Source organism: Buceros rhinoceros, unplaced genomic scaffold (genome assembly GCF_000710305.1).
Source record: "Buceros rhinoceros silvestris isolate BGI_N320 unplaced genomic scaffold, ASM71030v1 scaffold3548, whole genome shotgun sequence".
Taxonomy (NCBI): domain Eukaryota; kingdom Metazoa; phylum Chordata; class Aves; order Bucerotiformes; family Bucerotidae; genus Buceros; species Buceros rhinoceros.
In genome coordinates this window covers 14,180-33,562 of record NW_010424917.1, presented here as the reverse complement: position 1 = coordinate 33,562, position 19,383 = coordinate 14,180, and the positions used below count along the sequence as shown (strand labels likewise).

The following is a 19,383-nucleotide window of genomic DNA, read 5'->3' as shown; positions in this document are numbered from 1 at the left end:
GTATAAATTTAATATTTGTTAGGCTGTGGAGCTTTCATTCAGGGAGGAAAAGGGTAAGAGCAGGTGAAGTTCTCACTTTAAACTGGCTTCTCTGACAGGCACCAAAGAAATGACCTTGGTTATTTCTTGTGGGTATTGTGGTTTGTTTGGGGGGTTTTTTGGGTTTCTTTTTTTTGTATTGTTATTTCTTGTAAGTTATTTATGCGTTTTTATATGACTTCTTAATACACAGGGCAAAGTAAATACTGTCATTGTGGTATATTTATTTCTGTATTAGGTATCTTGCAGAAATGAAAATAATTTTGTTTTCAAAGGCAAGTGCACCAGATTTCTGGTCTTTTTTTTTTGTATCTGCTGAAATGTGGCCAGTTTTGGTGAGGTGGCTTTCTGCTTTTTGTGCATCAGAACACAGAAGATAGTCGAGGGAATTTAGAAATAGCTTCTAGATGGAACTTTCTAATGGAGAATCCATTAAAAAAATTCCAGGTTTGGCTTGCAGTTAAGAACGTCTCTACCGTTATGCCAGTTACACCAGGTAACCGTCTCGCGTGTCCCACGCAGGTTTCAGGAAGGCCTTTGGAATTAGCCCAGGTGCCTAGTCAGGGTGTGCAGGAGATCCACATCCTGCCCGCGGCACTCTACGGCTCTGTGGAGGTGTTCCCCTGGGCAGGGATTTTAACCAGTGAGAGATCGCAGGGCACAAGCTGCACAGTTCACAACTCCTGTTCCAAGGAACTGCTCAGCTGGACACGTGACAGGGATCGACAGACGGGGGAGCGCAATATTAATTATACCGCTGAAAACAATAGCAAATATTTGCAACAGTAAGTCGGCGGTATAACAGATCCTTCTGTCCTTGGGTGCTCTCTAGACTGTGGCTTTGATTTTACCGGTCTGTCCTCAGGGTTCTTGAGGAATGGAGTTTGAAAGCACAAGCTATTGAGTTATTTTTTTGACTTGTTCAGCCTAAGAATTGAGTCTTTTTCTCAACAACGTTCTCCAGATCCTTGTCCCTTTGTATTTATAAATCCAGCTCCACTCCAGCAAGGCAAATTTTCATGCAAAGTCATAGAAGAAAAAGATCTGTCAAAGCACATATCAGAAATGCCTGAAGCAAACCAAATTGTTAATTATCATATGAATATAGCGGCTCTCAGTGGTCACACTTCTTACAGGGAAGATTATTGTAAAGATAAACAGTAGCTTTGTAAAGGTAAGACAGGCTGTCTTTCTGATAACACAAGCTATGTCCTCAAGGAAACATCATACATTCCAGCATGTTTCAGGAAATTTCATAAATTTCAGCATATCTCTCCTATCTCAGACATGTCTGTTTCTCAGGATGGGACCTAGTTTTAAAGGAAATGTATTTTTGGTATTCCCTGAAAGCACATGTCTCCTAGGTAAATTATATTGTCTTAAAAAAAAACAAACCAAAACAACAACCCACCATGATCTGATTCATGAGTCTTACCCTAATGCCAGGGGGTCTTGTTTAACCAGTCAGCTCTTCTTTAACATATGCTTCTAATGACATGGATGCTCGTTCTGCCCTTTCTTACCCTTTGGCTCCTAAAATGCTCTCCATGGTTAATGTATGAATGTATTTACTAGGAAGTCTGTCATTTTCTTTCGAGCTTGGCAGTATGATTTTACTTTGTTTTCTGCATGGAGATACAGGAAGGTTTAAAAGTTAAGCCTGGATCAGTGACCAGAATTGAATTCTAGATACACAGAAGGCTATGCAGAAGATACACATAATACTGTTTTCAGTCATTATTAAGCATTGCTGGGGTTTGTGCTGAGAGAGGAAATCCTTGAGAGTGCTATTGAAAGAGAGATGTAATACAATATTTTTTTGGTTTTGTTTTTTTAAGGAATCCAAAATGTCCTCAGCTTATTCTGTGCCGTGCTTACAGAAAATAAGGTTCTCTTTCACTCAGCAAGTTTTCAGAGGCTCAGTGATGCCTGTAGGGCTCTGGAGTCTTTGATGTTTCCCCTAAAATACAGGTGAGTTGAGTTTTGATTCTTTGAACTTGTTGGCTCAGTTTGTAACTCATTTTGTAGCTTACAGTATGTTGTCCTTAACAAAAGGAGTTGTTGTATTTTGTTCAAATAAGCAAAAGTTTTCATGATCGTATATACAAGTCCCAGTCTTTATATATCATTAATAAAAGTATGATTGCATCATCACAGTGGAAACAATTGAAGGAGAAATACTCTACCTACAAATGCAATAGAAACCCTGCTCACAATGTCAGTTAGATTTGACAGTGATGATCCGTGAGTAAATGCATGGAAAATACATGGCGGGGATCTAAGCCTGCCAAGAAGAGGAGGTGCAGGTTTGTGGCTGTGCAGGTGAAACACGTTTCATTGTGAGGATAGCAAAGCAGTGGAACGGAGAGCCTGTGCAACACGCATCCCTGTAGCTTTCCAGCACTGCAGAGCCCAGAACAGCTTGATCTGGGTTCAGTCCTGTCCCTGTTCTGAGCAGCAGGTTAGACTAAACGATCTGCTGAGGCCCTTTACAACCTAAAGATTCTGTGGTTCTAGTATAACAGCCACATTAGCTTGAATCACAGTTTTAAGTCACTGACAAATGCTCACCAGAAGATGAATTTAAACCAACAACTGATCCTGTCTAAAAAGCCACATCTGAATCCAGTGATTGAAATAGAAAACTTAATGTCAAGCTGTTTGGATTCTTGAGGAAGAAGACTTGCCTGTTTCAAAAGATACTTGTATTTTAATAGCATGTTTTTATTTAAAGTATTTCAGAAATGGGCTTCATTTTAATGTAGAATAAGAAGGAATGAAATTGAAAGCGAGTTTTGGAGTTTGTTTCTTAATGCTATGATAGTTGTGAATGTCAATTTTTAATAACTATAAATTAGGTGATGAAGTGAGTGCATTGATAATTTAGATCGATTTTCACATTGCTCTGATGAAAACACTAATTTTTTAAAAAATGTCGAATCAAGTAAACAGTATCTGAAATAGAGTGTTCTGTATATAATGTTTAGTTGTCACTTCAACATCAAAGGAAAAGATTTCATTTAAGGACTAACTAGAATAATATTTTACAAAAGGCTGATTGTATGTGTCTGGCCAAAAACTACCATGTTTTTAAACTGAAGGTTTTATCCATAACTTTAGTGTCCCTAGTTATTTAAATTAAACTATATATAACATAAATGATACAAATAAGGACTGACTTCTCTTATTTTGCAAAATACACGTATTTACAATAAATTGTAAACCCTGTAATATTCCGGAGTCTGGATGACAGATGTTCTTTTAACAGCATGGCACTTTATAGAGAGGTATTTAATTAATACTTTCATCTTTTGTGTGTTTAAAATGAATGTATCATAGCAGGAAGTTGGGTGTTTTGTTTGTTTTTTTGTTTAAAAAAAAAAAAAAGCTGTCCTATGTTGAAAGGATAGTGAGAATCTTTTATTTATTCTTTTCACAGTTATCCCTATATTCCAATTCTTCCTGCACAGCTGTTGGAAGTTCTCAGCTCACCAACTCCTTTCATAATCGGTGTACATTCCGTCTTTCGCAACGACATTCATGAGCTTGTGAGTAGGTCTGCCCAGCACGGTCACAGCCGCAGGGTCACTGGTGAATTCGAGTTGCAGAGATTCTCTCTGCTTCGGGGGTGTTGATAAGAACAGTTCATGTATGTTTAATATATTGTTGTAGAAAGCAAGGCAAGACATTCAGGAGGACAAATAAGAAAAAGCATAAATTCTTATGTAAATACACTGAGACTATAAAGTAGGGGTGGGAAATTATATGATTCTGGTGCAGGATGGGGAGGAATGGTTCCGTTTCTAGCTTGGTCGTGTGTTTGTCATGAATTGTTTGAATAATTCACTTAGGATTTCAAATGTCTGGTGTGTTGGGTTTTTTTTTAAATCCTTATTTTTTAAGCATGTGCTTGGAGAAACTGAACCAGCGTTGCAAAGATCCCTAGACACGTGTAATTTTTACTTATAGTTGTCCTTACCATGTTCTTCGTAAACAACAGACTGGATATCTCAGATTGTTGAACACAGACCTGAACGCGCAGAAACGGAAGTCACTTTTCAAAGTTCGGCCTAATTTCACTTTCTTCGGTTTACATGCATTTTCATGGCTAGATTTAGTAACACAAAGTGTTTAGAGTATTTTCTTTATCACAACCAGTCTATACATTGAAGTTAGTTGTTTTAATTTGTTTGGTTTAGCTTATGTGCCCATCGTGACACGTGACCTGTCGTGCTTTTAAACTATACTCACAGTACTCACTACTGATACAAGTTTTTGTTTCTCCCTTACAGTTAGATGTAATCATAGCAGACCTGGATGGAGGCACAATTAAAATTCCTGAATGTATTCATCTTTCTCAGCTGCCAGAGCCACTGCTTCATCAGACTCAAATGGCGCTTTCTCTAGTACGTTTTGATACAAACCCCATTGTCCACCCTCTCATCTATTTTTAAGGAATGAAAAACGAATTTCAGTGTTAAATCACTTTCAAACAGATTGTAAATGTGAGATTTAGAACCATTATTCATGCCAACATTCCTGTTTTTGAGGAATTTATTATCTGAAGTTAGAGTTAATATCATCAGTAACTTACTACTAAAATGTTTTTTCACCCCTCGGGGGGTAGGCAGGGATGCTTTCTTTCTAACAATGATTTTTTAATCAGAGTTCAACCTCAGAATCTAAGCAGCATTGTTACTAACCAGTTTAGCTTCTCTTCTGTTTTTATAAATTCATTTCAACTGTACATTGTCTTGAAGTTTAACGTATGAATAACCAGTTAGTCTTAAATTTTATTTTATGATGCCTCTGTATCAGTATTCAAGAATGATTGATTCTACATTAAGGAAACACAAAAAACCCTAGTTCAGTTTTTCTTTTTACTATCATTGTCATAAGTTAGAAATCACCTTATTTGGAGGCTTCTGAGCAGGTCTTATCTTAAAGAAGGGTTTTCAGTCGATCTGTTCCAGGTTAACGAACTCTGAGGTCCCTGACTGTACTGACCAGCTTCACTGACTGCCATACGAGTTTTTGATAACTAGCTCATAGAAACCTGAAACTGAGGAATTAACCCCACCTTTATTTTTCCATACAGTCTTCATAGTTTAACTCGCTCTATTTTTTGAGGTACTTACTGTCAGTGAATATTAATTTGAGAAAGAAGAAAAAAAGTAATTTATCCTTTCCTCAGCAAAATGAGGGGAAAAAAAAATTTGTTTAAAAAATTCTCTAGGTTTTGCATCCTGATTTGGAAACAGCAGATTATGCATTCCCTCCCCCACGAACAGCTTTATCACACTCAAAAATGCTGGTAAGATTTCTGTGTTATGTCTGACTTTCTTAAGTTAAAATTTTAGACTAACTTTCTACTAAGAATTTCTACTTTGTGTTTTCTTTTCCATATCCATATTCTTTATGGTATTCTGCTCTCTAGTAGCATTCTAATGGGTTAGAAGTTTTTATAAACATGTTTGTATTACTATGGAAGCGCTTTATTTTCTTTTAATATTGCTGCCTATTGAGTTAAATCTATGACTCCTCTGTTTTGTGGACCAGTAAAGCTGCAGCCTTTTACCTGAGTGGACAGACTGGTCTTTTTGTGTGTTTGTGTAAATGTTAAAATTGAATTCTCTTATGGATAGCGCACCCCCCAGCTCCCCCAAAAATAGCTTCCGAAAATTCCAAATGTCATTCAAGATCTAGATTTATTAGAGTAAATATGAGTGAAGATAGGAGTGGTAGCTGTGTTAGCAGAACATAAGTCCCTGGTTTTGCAATAAGAATGATAATTATTATACATTGTTTGTTCAGACTTATTGGGAAAGGAGTTACATGGGTTTTAACCATACATCGTTAAAGGGCTTTAATGACCCATCTGAATGAAACTATATGTGATTGTCTATACTAAAAAAAGTCTGTAGAGTGGTTTCAATTAAAACCTAGTTAATTTAGATTAAAAATAATAGTGAAGCCATGATAACAGCTTGGAAAAGCTGCTGATTTTAGCTTGTAGGATTGTCTAGAATTGAATTTAAGTTGGTAGTCCAAACTGAAATCCAAAAGCCAATTCAATTTAAGGACAATGGGGATTTTGTGGAGGTGTATTCGAAAACATAACACTCTTAAGTGATACAGTGTATTTGTTGTTCTTACTTTTTACTGTAAGATTGGTTTTTGTCATTGCTGAAGACAGGAAATGTCATCCAGATTTCATTTAAACTAATGGCAGAATTCAACTAAGATCTCACTTGGAATAGTGAAGTTACAAATTAGTGTAATTTTGTATCAGAATTAGAATTTTGAAAATCTGAAATAAATGATCATGTTTTCAAGTAGACAAAAAAGTCAGGGTACAGATGTACCTGTTAAAATCCTAGCAAGCAGCCTGGATACAAATAAAGTGAGAATCTCTCTTAGCAAAGTGAGTCATTACATGTTCCAGTGTAGAATAAACAAACATCTAGAAAAATACCTCAGTAGAAAACCTTTATAGAATCTTCTATATACCTAAACTTACTTCTTTAAAAACATCTTTGCCAGCTTTAGTTTATGTAGGTTGTGTTTACTTGTTGATTAGCTGATCAGCCGTGTACCTGTTTAGTTAATCTAATAATCTTTGCTGCTTGTGACTTCTAGAGTTAGTTTGTTTAAAAAGTCCTTTGAGATGCCATAACATATGAGCCACCACGGATCTGGTGATGCTGTGATGCTCCGAGCCTGCATCCCCCAGCAGCAGCAGTGCCATCGCAGGCTCCTGTGACTCCCTGCTGCCCCTGCTCACTCCGATGGCACTGCTTGTGTAGTGCTGCAGCGCCACACGTACTGTATAGAATAGATCTGGGCTAAAATACCCTCTTTCCTTTATTTAGCATCAGTTTCCTCTCATGGCAGTTCCTTCACATGGTTCAGTACATGACCATCCCAACAGTTACACTTGCATTGCCCAGAGCCTGTTGTGCAGGCGCAAAAAAAGCAGTAGGAGAAGGCGGAAGAGTATGTACTGAATTTGTCATTGCCGCCTGTGGACAGGTCAGTGAAACTGTCACCTCATCTAAGATGACTTCACATGCGTACAAGAATCTCCGCTTCCGTGCTACACTGCTGCGTTGTGTGATGAATTTGTAGGCGTTTCGCAGATAGCTTTATACAAAGTGGAAAAGTTGTGATTGCAGAAATGTTTTGACAGCATATTTCATTGCTGCTTACAGGATAAAGAGGTGCGAGCAATCTTCCTTAGGCTCTTCGCACAACTTTTCCAAGGATACCGGTCATGTCTTCAGCTGATCAGAATTCATGCTGAACCAGTAATTCATTTCCATAAGGTAAAAGAGAAGCAGTTGTATCTATTTAGTTAGTATTCACTGTGCCAAGTTATTCCCATTAGCTTGCCTTTGGAACAAGTGTTAAGGTTTAAAAAAAATAACACACCTACACATAATAAACATATCATTTCAATGCAGCACTGTGTAAATGCTTTTTAGTGAAACTAATTATAGGGACAATGATGAGATGTGAAACAAAGTTAGCATTGAAATTTAATACAAAGAAACATTTGAGGAATCATTAAGGAGTTTTGAAAACATACATATGTAATTAGAAGACAATACTTAAAAGTACTAGTTTTCTACTTTATTACCTGTGAGATTTAGAAAATGTGTGCATCAAACTTCCTGTTAAATCACTTCTGAATTTAGGTATAAAAGATAATAGATGATATAAAAGATTTTATTAGAAGATGCTGCATGTTACTGTAAAATGATGTAAGATTTAGCTGCTAGTACGTGAATTCTTAGTTGTAGTTTTGGTGCTGATAAAACACATGCTTTTTTCTGCCTTTGTTGCAGGCAGCCTTCTTGGGGCAGCGAGGCTTAATTGAGAATGACTTCCTAACCAAAGTGCTCAATGGGATGGCATTTGCTGGTTTCGTGTCAGAGAGAGGTCCTCCCTTCAGAGCCTGTGATCTTTTTGATGAGGTGGAAGTTGTTTCTATATTCCCAAGTACCTGTGACATTTCAGCATGTAAAAACTACTGAAATGCTTCAAGTCTTCACCGTTTATTATATAAAGTTTCTACTAATCTTCTCAATTCTCATTTTCTACTAAGTGTGAATTTTGAGCTTACTTCCATAAAATCACGCCTTGCTCACATGTATGAAGGTAAAACAGTTGTGTGAATCATGGTAAAGCTGTTGCTATTCTCAGATTTGGAACCTCCTAATGTGTCACTTGTGCTAGTACAGAATTATTTTAATTAATTTAAATATATTCTTAGAAACATTGAAAAAGTAATTGAGAAATATTAAATACATACCCAACAATATAGGCAGGGACAAACATTTTTTGTGTTAAAAAGTACTGCCGTATTTATACTATGCTGGCTTTTATTTGAATGTGGAGTACACAAAGAGGTTTGTATAATTCTGCATAGTAGTAGAATATATGAGAAATCTGGATTATGGTGTTAAACGTTAAAGGGATGCTTTAGGTGTGTAGGACTTCCTGTGTTAGGTGGGACTATAAAATCTGGTAACGGAAGGTCTCTAAGAAAGTTAAAATGTCTCATGTTCCAGAGCAATGTGACATTGCACACTTTTCAGTATTTTGTTTTCTTTGATCGGTTTCTATTTAATATTAACATTTAATAATTTAAATAGGAAAGAAATTGTTTTTAGGTCAATTATAAATTTTTTTTTTTTTTTTAAGTTGGTGGCCTTTGAAGTTGAAAGAATTAAAGCTGAGGAAGGTAATCCACCAAAAATGATAAAGCATGTTAGAGAACTTGCAGAACAGCTCTTCAAAAATGTAAGTTTATGACTCCTGCTGCACTTTTAGAGGTGAGATAGTAACATTGAAAATTCACATCTCTGGGATTGATGCAATATCTGAAAATGGAAGTGACTGCTTGTGGTAGCCAGCACGCATCGTTATATTAGTGTAAATGTTACCGGTTTCGTACATAGCTCAATATACTAATACCGGCTGCCCCGTCGACTACTGCTACTTAGCATTCTTTTTCTTAGTGTCTATTCACACAACTTACATAAACTGCAATCTGTCCGTTCCAAAGACATCCCTTTTCTTGCTTCTTAACAAGTTTCTGTTTGAAAACACTGCAGCCAGCTTGACATAATGTGTACTTTCAGCAGATGTTTCCTGCTATGCCAGCCCAGTCCCCGTGGTTTGCGTGCTCAACAAGCACTGTATAATTCCTTACAGTTTATTTCTTGGATTCATTAGGTTTCCTAGAATACTGTTTGCAGTTTCATTCTTGCCTTCCTATCGTACCTTTATGTTCCACAGTGCTTTTGTAAAATCTCCTACTGTTCCATTAGCTGGTTTTTTGAGTTTTCTCTGTTGTTTATTAATTTAATTTCTTTTTTTTTTTTTTGGCATCAGCTAATCTCCCTCCCCCTCACACTTCCTGTGCTTGTTCAGACTCTGCAGAGCCATATCTATTGTGCAATCAGTTAACACCTTTATCACTACCGCAGACTCAGTGGCAGTGCATTTAAAAGGCTGGTTATGCATGCAGTATCTTTGAATAAAGCCCTGTGATGAGTTACATTGCTTCTGTAAGCTATGCTGAGAGCTGCCTGATTGTGAACTTGCTGCATGACATGTTTTGACGTTTTGTTCCACAGCTCTAGTAGTCATCATATTGTAGCTGTGACAGTCTAGATACATCCAAGAGAAAAGGTTTGTTAGGGAGAGGTAATGTTTGTATTAGCCTAGCTGGTATAAGTGGAAAATGTAGACGTGTTTTTGGCATATACTGTTTCAGTAGCTGAAGACATTAGACCTACATTCCTAAGAGCGTATACAGTTGACATTACGTTTGTGATGTCCAAGTTTGAAGTAACTCTTTCTGTGTATTTCCTCTGGATGCCTCTTCTCCATGAAATGGAATGTGGACTTGTTATTCCTCCTTTCTGCTGCCTTCTGCCGTATGTCATCTGTTTACCCCCTGCTGAGAACTCTGTTCCCTTGCTTGTCCTGGCATCTATGGCTCTTAACCCCCTAGCTGGATTTTTGGCTTGTTTCATCAAACTTTCCTCTGCAGAGAATTTGCATGGCTAAGTAGCTGGTTTGTTTTGACTGATATTTTTTAAGTTGATGCATGTGATCTCCCTGTTGCCTCTTGCTTCTGTAAATGAAGGTACCAGGCTAGCTCCTGTTTACAAGTTTTATTGCAAGGTAGTTGTGCTTCTACAACAGAAATGTAATTGATGAGTAACGCTCTTTGGCAGTGGTACATAGCCGGTAATAAATAACAGCACAGAGTGAAGTTGGGTAACCGTACTTCAAACGTGATTGATGATAACCCCTGGTATATGAATGAAGAGATGAAAACATCCTGTTTTGTTTGGTTGATCGTTACCTTCCTCAAGATGTCACATGTGATCCTGTGAACAGTGGTAGAATCTTCATGGAACGTGTAGATCTTGGCTGTATTAAGAAAAGGTACAACCTGAAGCCAGGAAAAAAAAAAAACAGACAGGAAAGGTTATCAACCATTTGGGAAAGAAAAAAAAAATGGTGCATTTTTACATCTTGCTCTCTTCAAGATGCTGTTCTTAATGGTTTATGGTCTTATGGTTCTCTATGGTCTTTCTGGTTGCTGAACACCAGAGGTGAAAGATGCGTTTCCACGTAGAGGAACACATATTGCACTGGTACAGCATCTGGTGTTGACAAATGCCAGCAGAGCTTATCAATATAGAGCAAGTCTTCAAATACCCCACGTACAGTCTGCTGCGTGGGAATCGTTTGGGTAAAACTTGTAAGTCAGTGATCCACAATGTGAAAGTTATTATCTGGGGGTTTTTAATTCTGAAGACATCTGCAAGGAAACCTTAAAAGAGAGGTTAAGAGCTTTCTTTGGGGCTGCTTATTACAGACCATAAAAGAGTGAGTGGAAAATCACGTAGGCAAGCATTTGTTTTCACAGTGGAAATTCTTACAGTTTTGCAACAATAGAAATCTTTTCTGTCCTTGAAGAACACCTGAAAATCTGATGTGGCAGCTTGTTTTTCCTTTCCTTGTAGTTTAGGCTCATCGTGTACCCTTTGATCATCTATATTAACTTTTTTTCTTTTTTTTTCTTTTTTTTTAGAACAGAGAGCTGTGTGACTTTTTTTAGGGGACATACAGAAGATAGAAAATAGGTCCCTAATGAGGAACAGCCGTAGTTTAATACAACATGGGACAAAACTGAATTTTCCCTTCATAGTCTTGATAAAGATAAGAATATTTCTGAGAACTTAGTGAAGAGATTGTTTTAATTTTCTTCAACATTCTCTCTAATGAAGAGGTTGATGATCAAACTAATTTCAATTCTAGTCCTAAATATTCATTAAGCTGCATAAAATCAACCCAAGTTAAGCGGTGATTTTCTTTTGCTCTCTTTTGTCTTGAATTTTGCGTGTTGACAAAAGTAATTTTAAAAAAGCCTTTAACAAAGTTGGAAAAGTTACAGATAATGAATCAAGGATCACATGAACATGAAACATGGTGTTAGTCAGCAACATCTTTCAGGTTTGACAGATACACAAAACAGCAGTAAAACTGGATGAGACAGATGGTGACGCTGCGTAACTCCCTTGTGTATAACCTTTTCCTTCGGCCTGCAGGAGAACCCCAACCCCCACATAGCGTTCCAGAAGGTGCCGCGGCCCACGGAGGGCTCCCACCTGCGGGTTCACATCCTCCCTTTCCCCCGCATCAATGAGGGCCGGGTGCAGGAGCTCCTCCAGGAAGGCCTTGCAAGGAGTCAGGGTGCACCCCCTGCCACCCGGGGGGACAAGAAGTGCGTTGTTCCAGCGGGTCCCCCTGTTGGTATGTTCACTTGCTCCCCGACTTACCTGTTTGTCGTCCTGTCTCATAAGCTGGATGTAGAATTAGCATGGCTGCACCGTGTTGCTCCCAATTTCATGTTGGTACAGTATTTTTACAGTACTAAACCTTTAGTACCTAGACTTGCCGGTTTGCCTTTGCAACTTTAAAAACACTTTTGCGTCTTCCTTTGCTACGAAGTCAAACATCGAGCATGAGTTGTATCATTACTAATAACAAAAAAGGATTTGATCTGAGTTAGACTGAACTGTTAAATTAGATGTCGTCCTCTCGTCTAGGTTTGATGTATAGCACCGTAGGTTGAAGGACTGGCTGAACCGAGCTTGAACAGTTAGGATTTCTCTGTTGACACTAGACATATAAAATAGTGGAAAAAGGCAAGGAACAAACATAGCATCTGTCTCAAAATTAACGTAATGTGTTTAAATCTAAAGAGCAGACATGGACATTGTAGGCATGTCAATTTAATTTTAATCCCAGAAAAATTCGATTAGTCATAGTCATATTCCTCAATGAATTTAGAAGTCAATCTTGAAAAATTAAAGATGTCGTCTGTTGAATTTTGTTCTTCTCTACTGGTTTTCTTCAAACAAGGTATTGCACTTGCATAGGCATGATGAGGTGAGTAGGCAACAGTTCTTCAGAAATTAATTAGGAGATTATAGTAATAATAGGGCAAACATGACTCAACTACATCAAGCTATTGCAAAAAAAGGCGAACAGTAGGTTGTATTAACAGTACGGTGAGTGAACCCTGTGGAGAAATCCTTTCATTGTACTCAGTAAGAGCTCAGCTGGACTGTTCATACCCATTTTTGGGTGCTTGAAGACTCTCTCCATTTTTGGTTCTGTTGGAGGGAGTCCAGAAGAAAGCAACAAGAATGACCAGTGGTCTGGAGAATGTGACCTACCAGGAAAGATGGAGGGTTGTTTAGACTGTAAAATAGAGGGAACTGAGGGAACACATAATAGCAGTCCTCAGTTACATAAGAGGCTGTTAAAAAAAGAAATGGAATGATCTGTGGCGATAAGAAATGATGGGTTTAATTGCAACACAGGACTATTTGTCAGGAAAAACTTGGTAAATGAGGCTTGTGAGGCAGTTGAATGGATTTCTTGTGGAACCATGAAGTCTCTGTTATCACAGAAGTTTGGGAACATTAGACAAACATGAGAAATAACATAAATACTGTTGATCCTGCCTGGGGACAGCAGGATGAGCTAGATGGCCTCTCCAGGCCCTTTCCAGTCCTGTGTCTCTTTGGGTTTCTGTAAGAAGAGGATAAACTCTTTTCACCTGCCTTTGCTGTTGACTGTGTCATTGAATCTGTTACTTACAGAAAATTTAAAGCGTACGTGCTTGTGTTCTGTTGTCCTTCCTTATAAGGCTAGATGCAAGAGAAGGTTTTCTTTCTTAATAAGTTAATTTTTATGACAAAGTTGTGTGTGTTTGTTGTTGGTTTGGTTTTTTTCCCCCAGAGAACAGCTTTCACACTCATACTCACTGCTGTCCTGTGTGTCACAGCCTTTGGGTATTAGGAGCTCATTATTATCTCTAAGAAGGGCATATTTGGCCTTTGTATTCAATTTATTTGATAGTGAAAAGGAAAAGAAAATGTTAGTTCTTCTAATTTTCTGAAAAATCCGGAGCAAAACTCTGCATTAAGAAAATAATCTTCAGATCTCAGCAAGTTGGAATCTAGATAAGAGAACAGGTTTGTCAGGTTTTATTCCATGTCACAGAATTCTTGGCGTGGCCAAGAATTTAGGAAAAATTTAGGAAAAAATAGTTATCTACTACTACAAAATATGCAAGGCTGTGTAGTTCACTGCAGAACACGCACCCCCATACATTATTTGTTAATTAATGTGCATTTATGTCTCTATTTCCTTAATATGTTAAGAGATTTGAATCTCTTTGTGTCTGTACGAGACAACTAGAACAAGCAGTGAAGAGAATCAAGTGCTCTGTTAAAATTCAGAGCACTCTCTTCTTCAGATTGGATCAGAAAACCAAAGGTTGAGGATGTGATGTTTCCATCTGTATACGCTTACCGATGGTGTTTACTCAAACAGAACAAAATGGAGGGCACATAGCAAAGTTTTTCTTTATATTTAAAAATCGTTTTCTGATGTTTTTTGTGGCCTTTGCAGAAGACATTTCACAGTTGTATATTCTTCTTTCTTTTTGTTAGTTTCCATAATGGAAAAAGGAAGCACAGTTTTCAACAGTGCACAAAGACTGGAAGTTGTTAGAAACTGCATCTCATTCATTTTTGAAAACAAATTTTTGGAGACTGAAAAGGTAAAAAAATAAAATTCTAACTTCCCCAAACAGGCCTCCATTCTGTTAATGAACAGATAGAGACTAACCTTGTCACAAAGTACATTTCCAAGTCTTGGTTGAAATACTGATGACTACTGTAGCCATTTAAATGAATTAAATAAGCAGTAAAACTCGTAATCTAAATGCAATGCTGTATGTAGTATGAAACTAATAGATTTGAAATCCCGTTTGCAATACTACATGAGTGTGGTGATGCCCTTTTTGCTAATTTATATTGCCATTATAAATAGGATTGTCCACATGATTTTTTTTTAAAAGGATATAATTGTTTTAGCAGTGTTTATTAGGAGGAATGTAAGCAAAAGGCATACACAGGTGTTTCAGTCTTTGTCAACCAATGCTCTTTTGACATTTTCAGTACAGTAAATTTTGCTGGTTTTAAAAATCAGTAATTTCGTGGAACTCAGAGGTGAATGTAAATATTTGGTATGTCTGTCTTCACTAAAATGTACTGGAGGGTTGTCATCCTTAACATGAAAAAGTAAGGATGTCAAGAAATTGCCAGGTTTTGTAGATTCTATCCGTTGAGTTTTCTGTTATTGAAAATAATTCGCTGAATTCACTCACTCAAATCTAATTCTGCCTGTGAAAAAGATTGTAAAATTATTTTACGATTTGTTTTTAATTTCTCAGAAGAGTATCACCTGTGTATCTCTGAGACTGTGCAGCTCAAGATAGAAAATGAGCATTTCTTGATTTACCAGTTACGTTACAGAAATGTATATGGGAAAAATCCTCGTGAAGTGTGCAGCTCTTGTTAAGAAATTTTGATAGATGTGTACCGCAGTAGGTTTTAACATCTTTCAACCTGCAGGCACTTGAAAAACTCCAGCAGTTTCTTGTCCCTCTGCATGGTAAATTTGTCGTTAGCCAACAGACTGCCTTTTCTTGCTCTGTTGCCACCCCTGACACCTGGTCTGAATGCCCCAGCTGGTAATCACTGCTGTAGCACTTGCTGCATCTTTAAAACATTGGCAGAATTATTCTGTTTGCATTATTTTAGGGTAAACTGCGTAACAGCCTTGTGGCCTCATGGCTAGCAGAGGTATGCCACTTCTAGAGCCATTTCATTCTGTGCTGATCAAAAACCGTGCCGGCTGGCCTCGGCGTGCTTACTGGGCCTGGCCTGGCCGCTACAGAATAGAGCACTTGCTTTCACGCACAGGAAAGCAATTTCCCATCTCACCTCCACTCGGTGCCTGGTCGTATTCAGTCACTTCTAGTGACAGGTGTCGGTGAGAAATGTTGTTTAATGCATTTGGAAAAAACATGGGGGAAATGTAATAATTAGTGGCTTAAGCTAAATCAAGCATTATGTAAAAGTTCGATGTTCAAGCTAATGAGTAATTTCCAGTTATTCCTTACTATACTGTCACTTGAAGTTTCTTAATAAAGACTGAATGATATTCAGTACGAGTAGTGCCATTTAATTCCATTTTCACGATGAGCTTTTCTTCTCTGCAGACCCTGCCTGCAGCTCTGAGAGCCCTAAAAGGAAAGGCAGCGCGGCACTGCCTGACGCAGGAGTTAGGGCTGCACGTCAAACAGAATCGGGCAATACTGGACCATCAGCAGTTTGACTACATTGTGCGAATGATGAACTGTGCTTTGCAGGTACGGTGTGCAAACATTTATTTCTTTGGTTGTCTTTGTTTTGTTATTATGATAAGCAAAAAATTGTTTAGAGTGATGCGGAGAAGCCATATAATTAAGTTATAGGACCACGTACTACAGTCATATAGCAGAGACTACTTGACAGCGGATTTAAACTATTTCACTGACAGGAAAAAGGACAGAATGCTCAAGTGTGGTACAGATCTGACTGATGTGAAAAACAGTACAAAAATTGTTCCCGTTATTAATAATTTAGATATAATTTAGTTTTGGTAGGTATCAAAGCAATTTATCATAATGGCTTGAAGTTCTTTTTTAATGAATGGGTGTTAGTTTTTCCAGGTAGTTTTCAACTCTGAGCTCTTAAAATGTGTATCACCCACTGCTCAGTTAAAACAAACGCGTGTTTGTCCTCTTTGTCATCACAAGTGTGAACACACTTAAAGAAGAAAGTGTGCTTTCTGCTTCTGTGGTTTGTGGTGGTAGTTCTGCTTGTCACAGTGACATCTGAGCTTGTCAGTGACTCACTAAAGGTGTTTGCAGTTCGTCATCGAAGTTATTCTACTGATACATTAATAATTTTGTGCTAAATAAACATCAACATACGGTGGCAGGTGCCTATGAGAGTAAAATATGTGGATGACTTCTTTAGACTTTCATTTGAATGAAGGTTCTGTTCCAGCTCTGCTTGTACACGATTCGTTGTCAGAAATATTTTACAGGCATCAGTGTTTTCAGTCTGGTATCTTGAGAATGTAGTATTTTTGAGATTTGTAATGTGATCACATTTGGTTATAATTTGCCTCTTGTTGCCCCATCTAAGTTACTGTATTGAATCAGGAATTTGACCGAGACATTCATTGTCGTTGAAACAATGAAATTAATTTGTAGCAGTTTGACCCATATTTTTTTTTTAAAAGGTGAGTGCTAACTACAGCTTTAACTGAAGTATAGAAATAAGTTAACATTGACTGAGAAATTGCTGTGTCAGCTCACCAAACATACATTTTGTTGTCTGTTGTATCTCTTGTTTTTCACAGTAGATATTTTTCTACTGTTTGGATCAAAATTCAGCGTAGCCTGAGCAGTGGTCTTGGGAGTAAACTTACCTAGTTAGTAGATGAAAACTGATGTCGACTGCCTAAAATCGCACAGCATGTACCAGAGGGTGCTTTTTTGGCACAAGCTTGGCCTTTTGCAGGCTCTCAGTTTAGTCTCAGTGTTGGAAGAAAAAGTGGAAGATACCTGTGTGACTATTTCTCTATCCAAGATCATGACCGGTGGAATACTGCACTGCAGTGTTTCCCCTAGTATCTGATCTCTAGCCATTTTGCCACGGGGAAGAAAGGGGGTTGTGTTTTACTGGTTTCCTTGGAGTTGGTGAAACTTGGGCTTTCCAGAACCTCTCATTTTGTCAGTTTGAGACGCTCTGTCCAACAGTGGCATTGTTTTGAACTGTTTTTCTTTGGGCTATTTACAGTCTGAAGTAATGGGCAGGACCTCTCTGCAGGTTTTTAGCTGTGATCTGTGAATAGTACACTTGGGTTTCCTATTAATCTGCCTTACTTAGCAGGTAGGCGGCTGCGTGTCAGGCGTTTGTGGTGGGCTGTAGGTGGCTTAACAAATAAAGTTCAGGTAAGGCGTGATGCAGTAAGTCAATGCTGAAGTGCTAAAAAAAGCTTTACTGTGTCTGGGAAGTATTGACAATCTGCTGCTGCTGAAACAAAAATGCAGAGAAGTATTTGCGATTGTTCTTAGTAGCGGGAAGATCGAAATTATGTATTGTTGGAGATTGTATTGTTGATTGATTAAAGCAGATGTTTTCTGATGAGGGCAATTAAATCCCCAGTTATTTGCTTTTATCTCTGCTAGAAGTTGTCATTGGCCTCTTGCTAAACTTTATTGTCGTGCCCTAAGTAAGAATTTTTCCCCTGACGAATCATATACTCTGACAAGCATTTACACTAGCCTCTCTTACAGTAGTGATTAATACCCGTGGTAGTGAAGCAGCAGCATTATGTTCTGATCCATATGTTCTAGAACTAAATTTCTGTTAAAACAATCTATAGTGTTGCAAAAGCTCAGTATACTGATTGACAATTTATTCATACAGATAACATTGTAATGAGAAAAATGAGAAATGATGTTGCCAGAAACTCTCTCCATCGTGTTTGCTATCTGCTGCTGCAGTTACCTCCGAATAATTTGCAATTACACATAAATTCCTATTTTAAAAGGTTTTTTTCTCTTCAGTTTTCTGTAATGAAATGCTTTTGTCTGACATTTCACAAAATGCTTTGCAACTAAAAATCCTGTTGTTTTCAAGAGAAACTCTTCTTCTACGTAATTATGTTTCCAGCAACACATTGTATTTTTAACATTCAGTGAGAAATAATGGCAAAAACCATCTCCAAGCTCAGTTTACACGTTTCTCCATTAATTTCTCACAAACCATGTGACTTGTCCAGATGTTCAGTTGTCTCTCTGACGTTCCTCTGGCAGCAGCAAGTGAACTCTGCATTGTGAAACATAGTGGAACCTAATTTGAGTATACTCGGTGTACTTAGAGTGTACAGTATGAAAAACAACTGTAGGAACTCTTAGTAGCAACTAGGGCAAAAATAAAAATATTAACCTATGTGAGGTTACAACTGCTGTACACCTGGGCCAGCATCTGTTCTCCAACAATGGCCAAAACCAGGTGAAAGATACTCTTGATTAATTTGCCTCTAAAACTTCAGCTGTGGCTCTTCTGTATCACTTTGGTGAGGTAAGGGCCTCTTCCTAGCACTTACTATACAGACCGTAGTTTCTCGTGAAAGCAACTTGAGTGTGCAAAAATAAACAATGGCCTTCTAGATACAATACTAATTTTATTTTTCTTAGGCAAATGACTTTTGCATTATGTTCTGCCACCACATAAAGTTTAAAATTTGTCATTCAGTTCTCAGAATTCAGAGGTTTGCGAATACTGTCAAATAACAAGGGAGATTTTATTACTCCTGAGAGAAAATCAGCCATGTGTGTGTCATATGATTCAAATTCTTGGCAATACAAAGGTTAAATGAACTAGCATTTCTCATATTTTATGCTGAAAACTATGTTGCTAAATGTCTTTATTTTGGAGGGTTATAGTAGGTTTCTCTCCTTTCAGACTTTTTCTTCGTGGCCTGCCTTTTGTTACTCAGTTTGACTTGCATTTCCAGAAGTAGAGACTTGGAAGCAGTGTTTGAACAGCAGCAGTATTTGAAAATATTTTAAGGTATTTTAAGACATAGAAAATATATAATGAAAAGTCATGGGAGTTTAATGGCCACACTTAATTCTATTACTTCATCAGTTATTAACAATTTTATCTTTTTCATCCTGTAAGACATAGTCATAGTATTATTTAGGTGAAAGAAATCACCCTTCCAGTGTTTAAGGGCTTGGACTTGAAACTTCCAGATTTAATTCCATATTGTACTGCAGATTTTTGGTTTTGTTGCAATGGGCACATCATACAGTTTCTCTGGTACACGGTTTAT

The 19,383-nt window shown here is 37.7% G+C and overlaps 1 protein-coding gene across 1 annotated transcript in view; it reads left to right on the top strand.

Moving 5' to 3' along the window:
• The first annotated feature begins 519 nt into the window (after positions 1-519).
• The window catches only part of LOC104497661 (myotubularin-related protein 13-like), a 21,099-nt gene continuing 2,235 nt past the window's right edge, over positions 520-19,383 (top strand). The window contains exons 1-10 of the mRNA XM_010140937.1: positions 520-682; positions 1,878-2,010; positions 3,479-3,587; positions 4,332-4,445; positions 5,276-5,353; positions 7,251-7,364; positions 7,887-8,015; positions 8,746-8,844; positions 11,673-11,978; positions 15,707-15,856. Of these exons, the coding sequence (XP_010139239.1) occupies positions 520-682; positions 1,878-2,010; positions 3,479-3,587; positions 4,332-4,445; positions 5,276-5,353; positions 7,251-7,364; positions 7,887-8,015; positions 8,746-8,844; positions 11,673-11,978; positions 15,707-15,856 (1,395 nt within the window). The remainder of the gene's footprint in view (positions 683-1,877; positions 2,011-3,478; positions 3,588-4,331; positions 4,446-5,275; positions 5,354-7,250; positions 7,365-7,886; positions 8,016-8,745; positions 8,845-11,672; positions 11,979-15,706; positions 15,857-19,383) is intronic.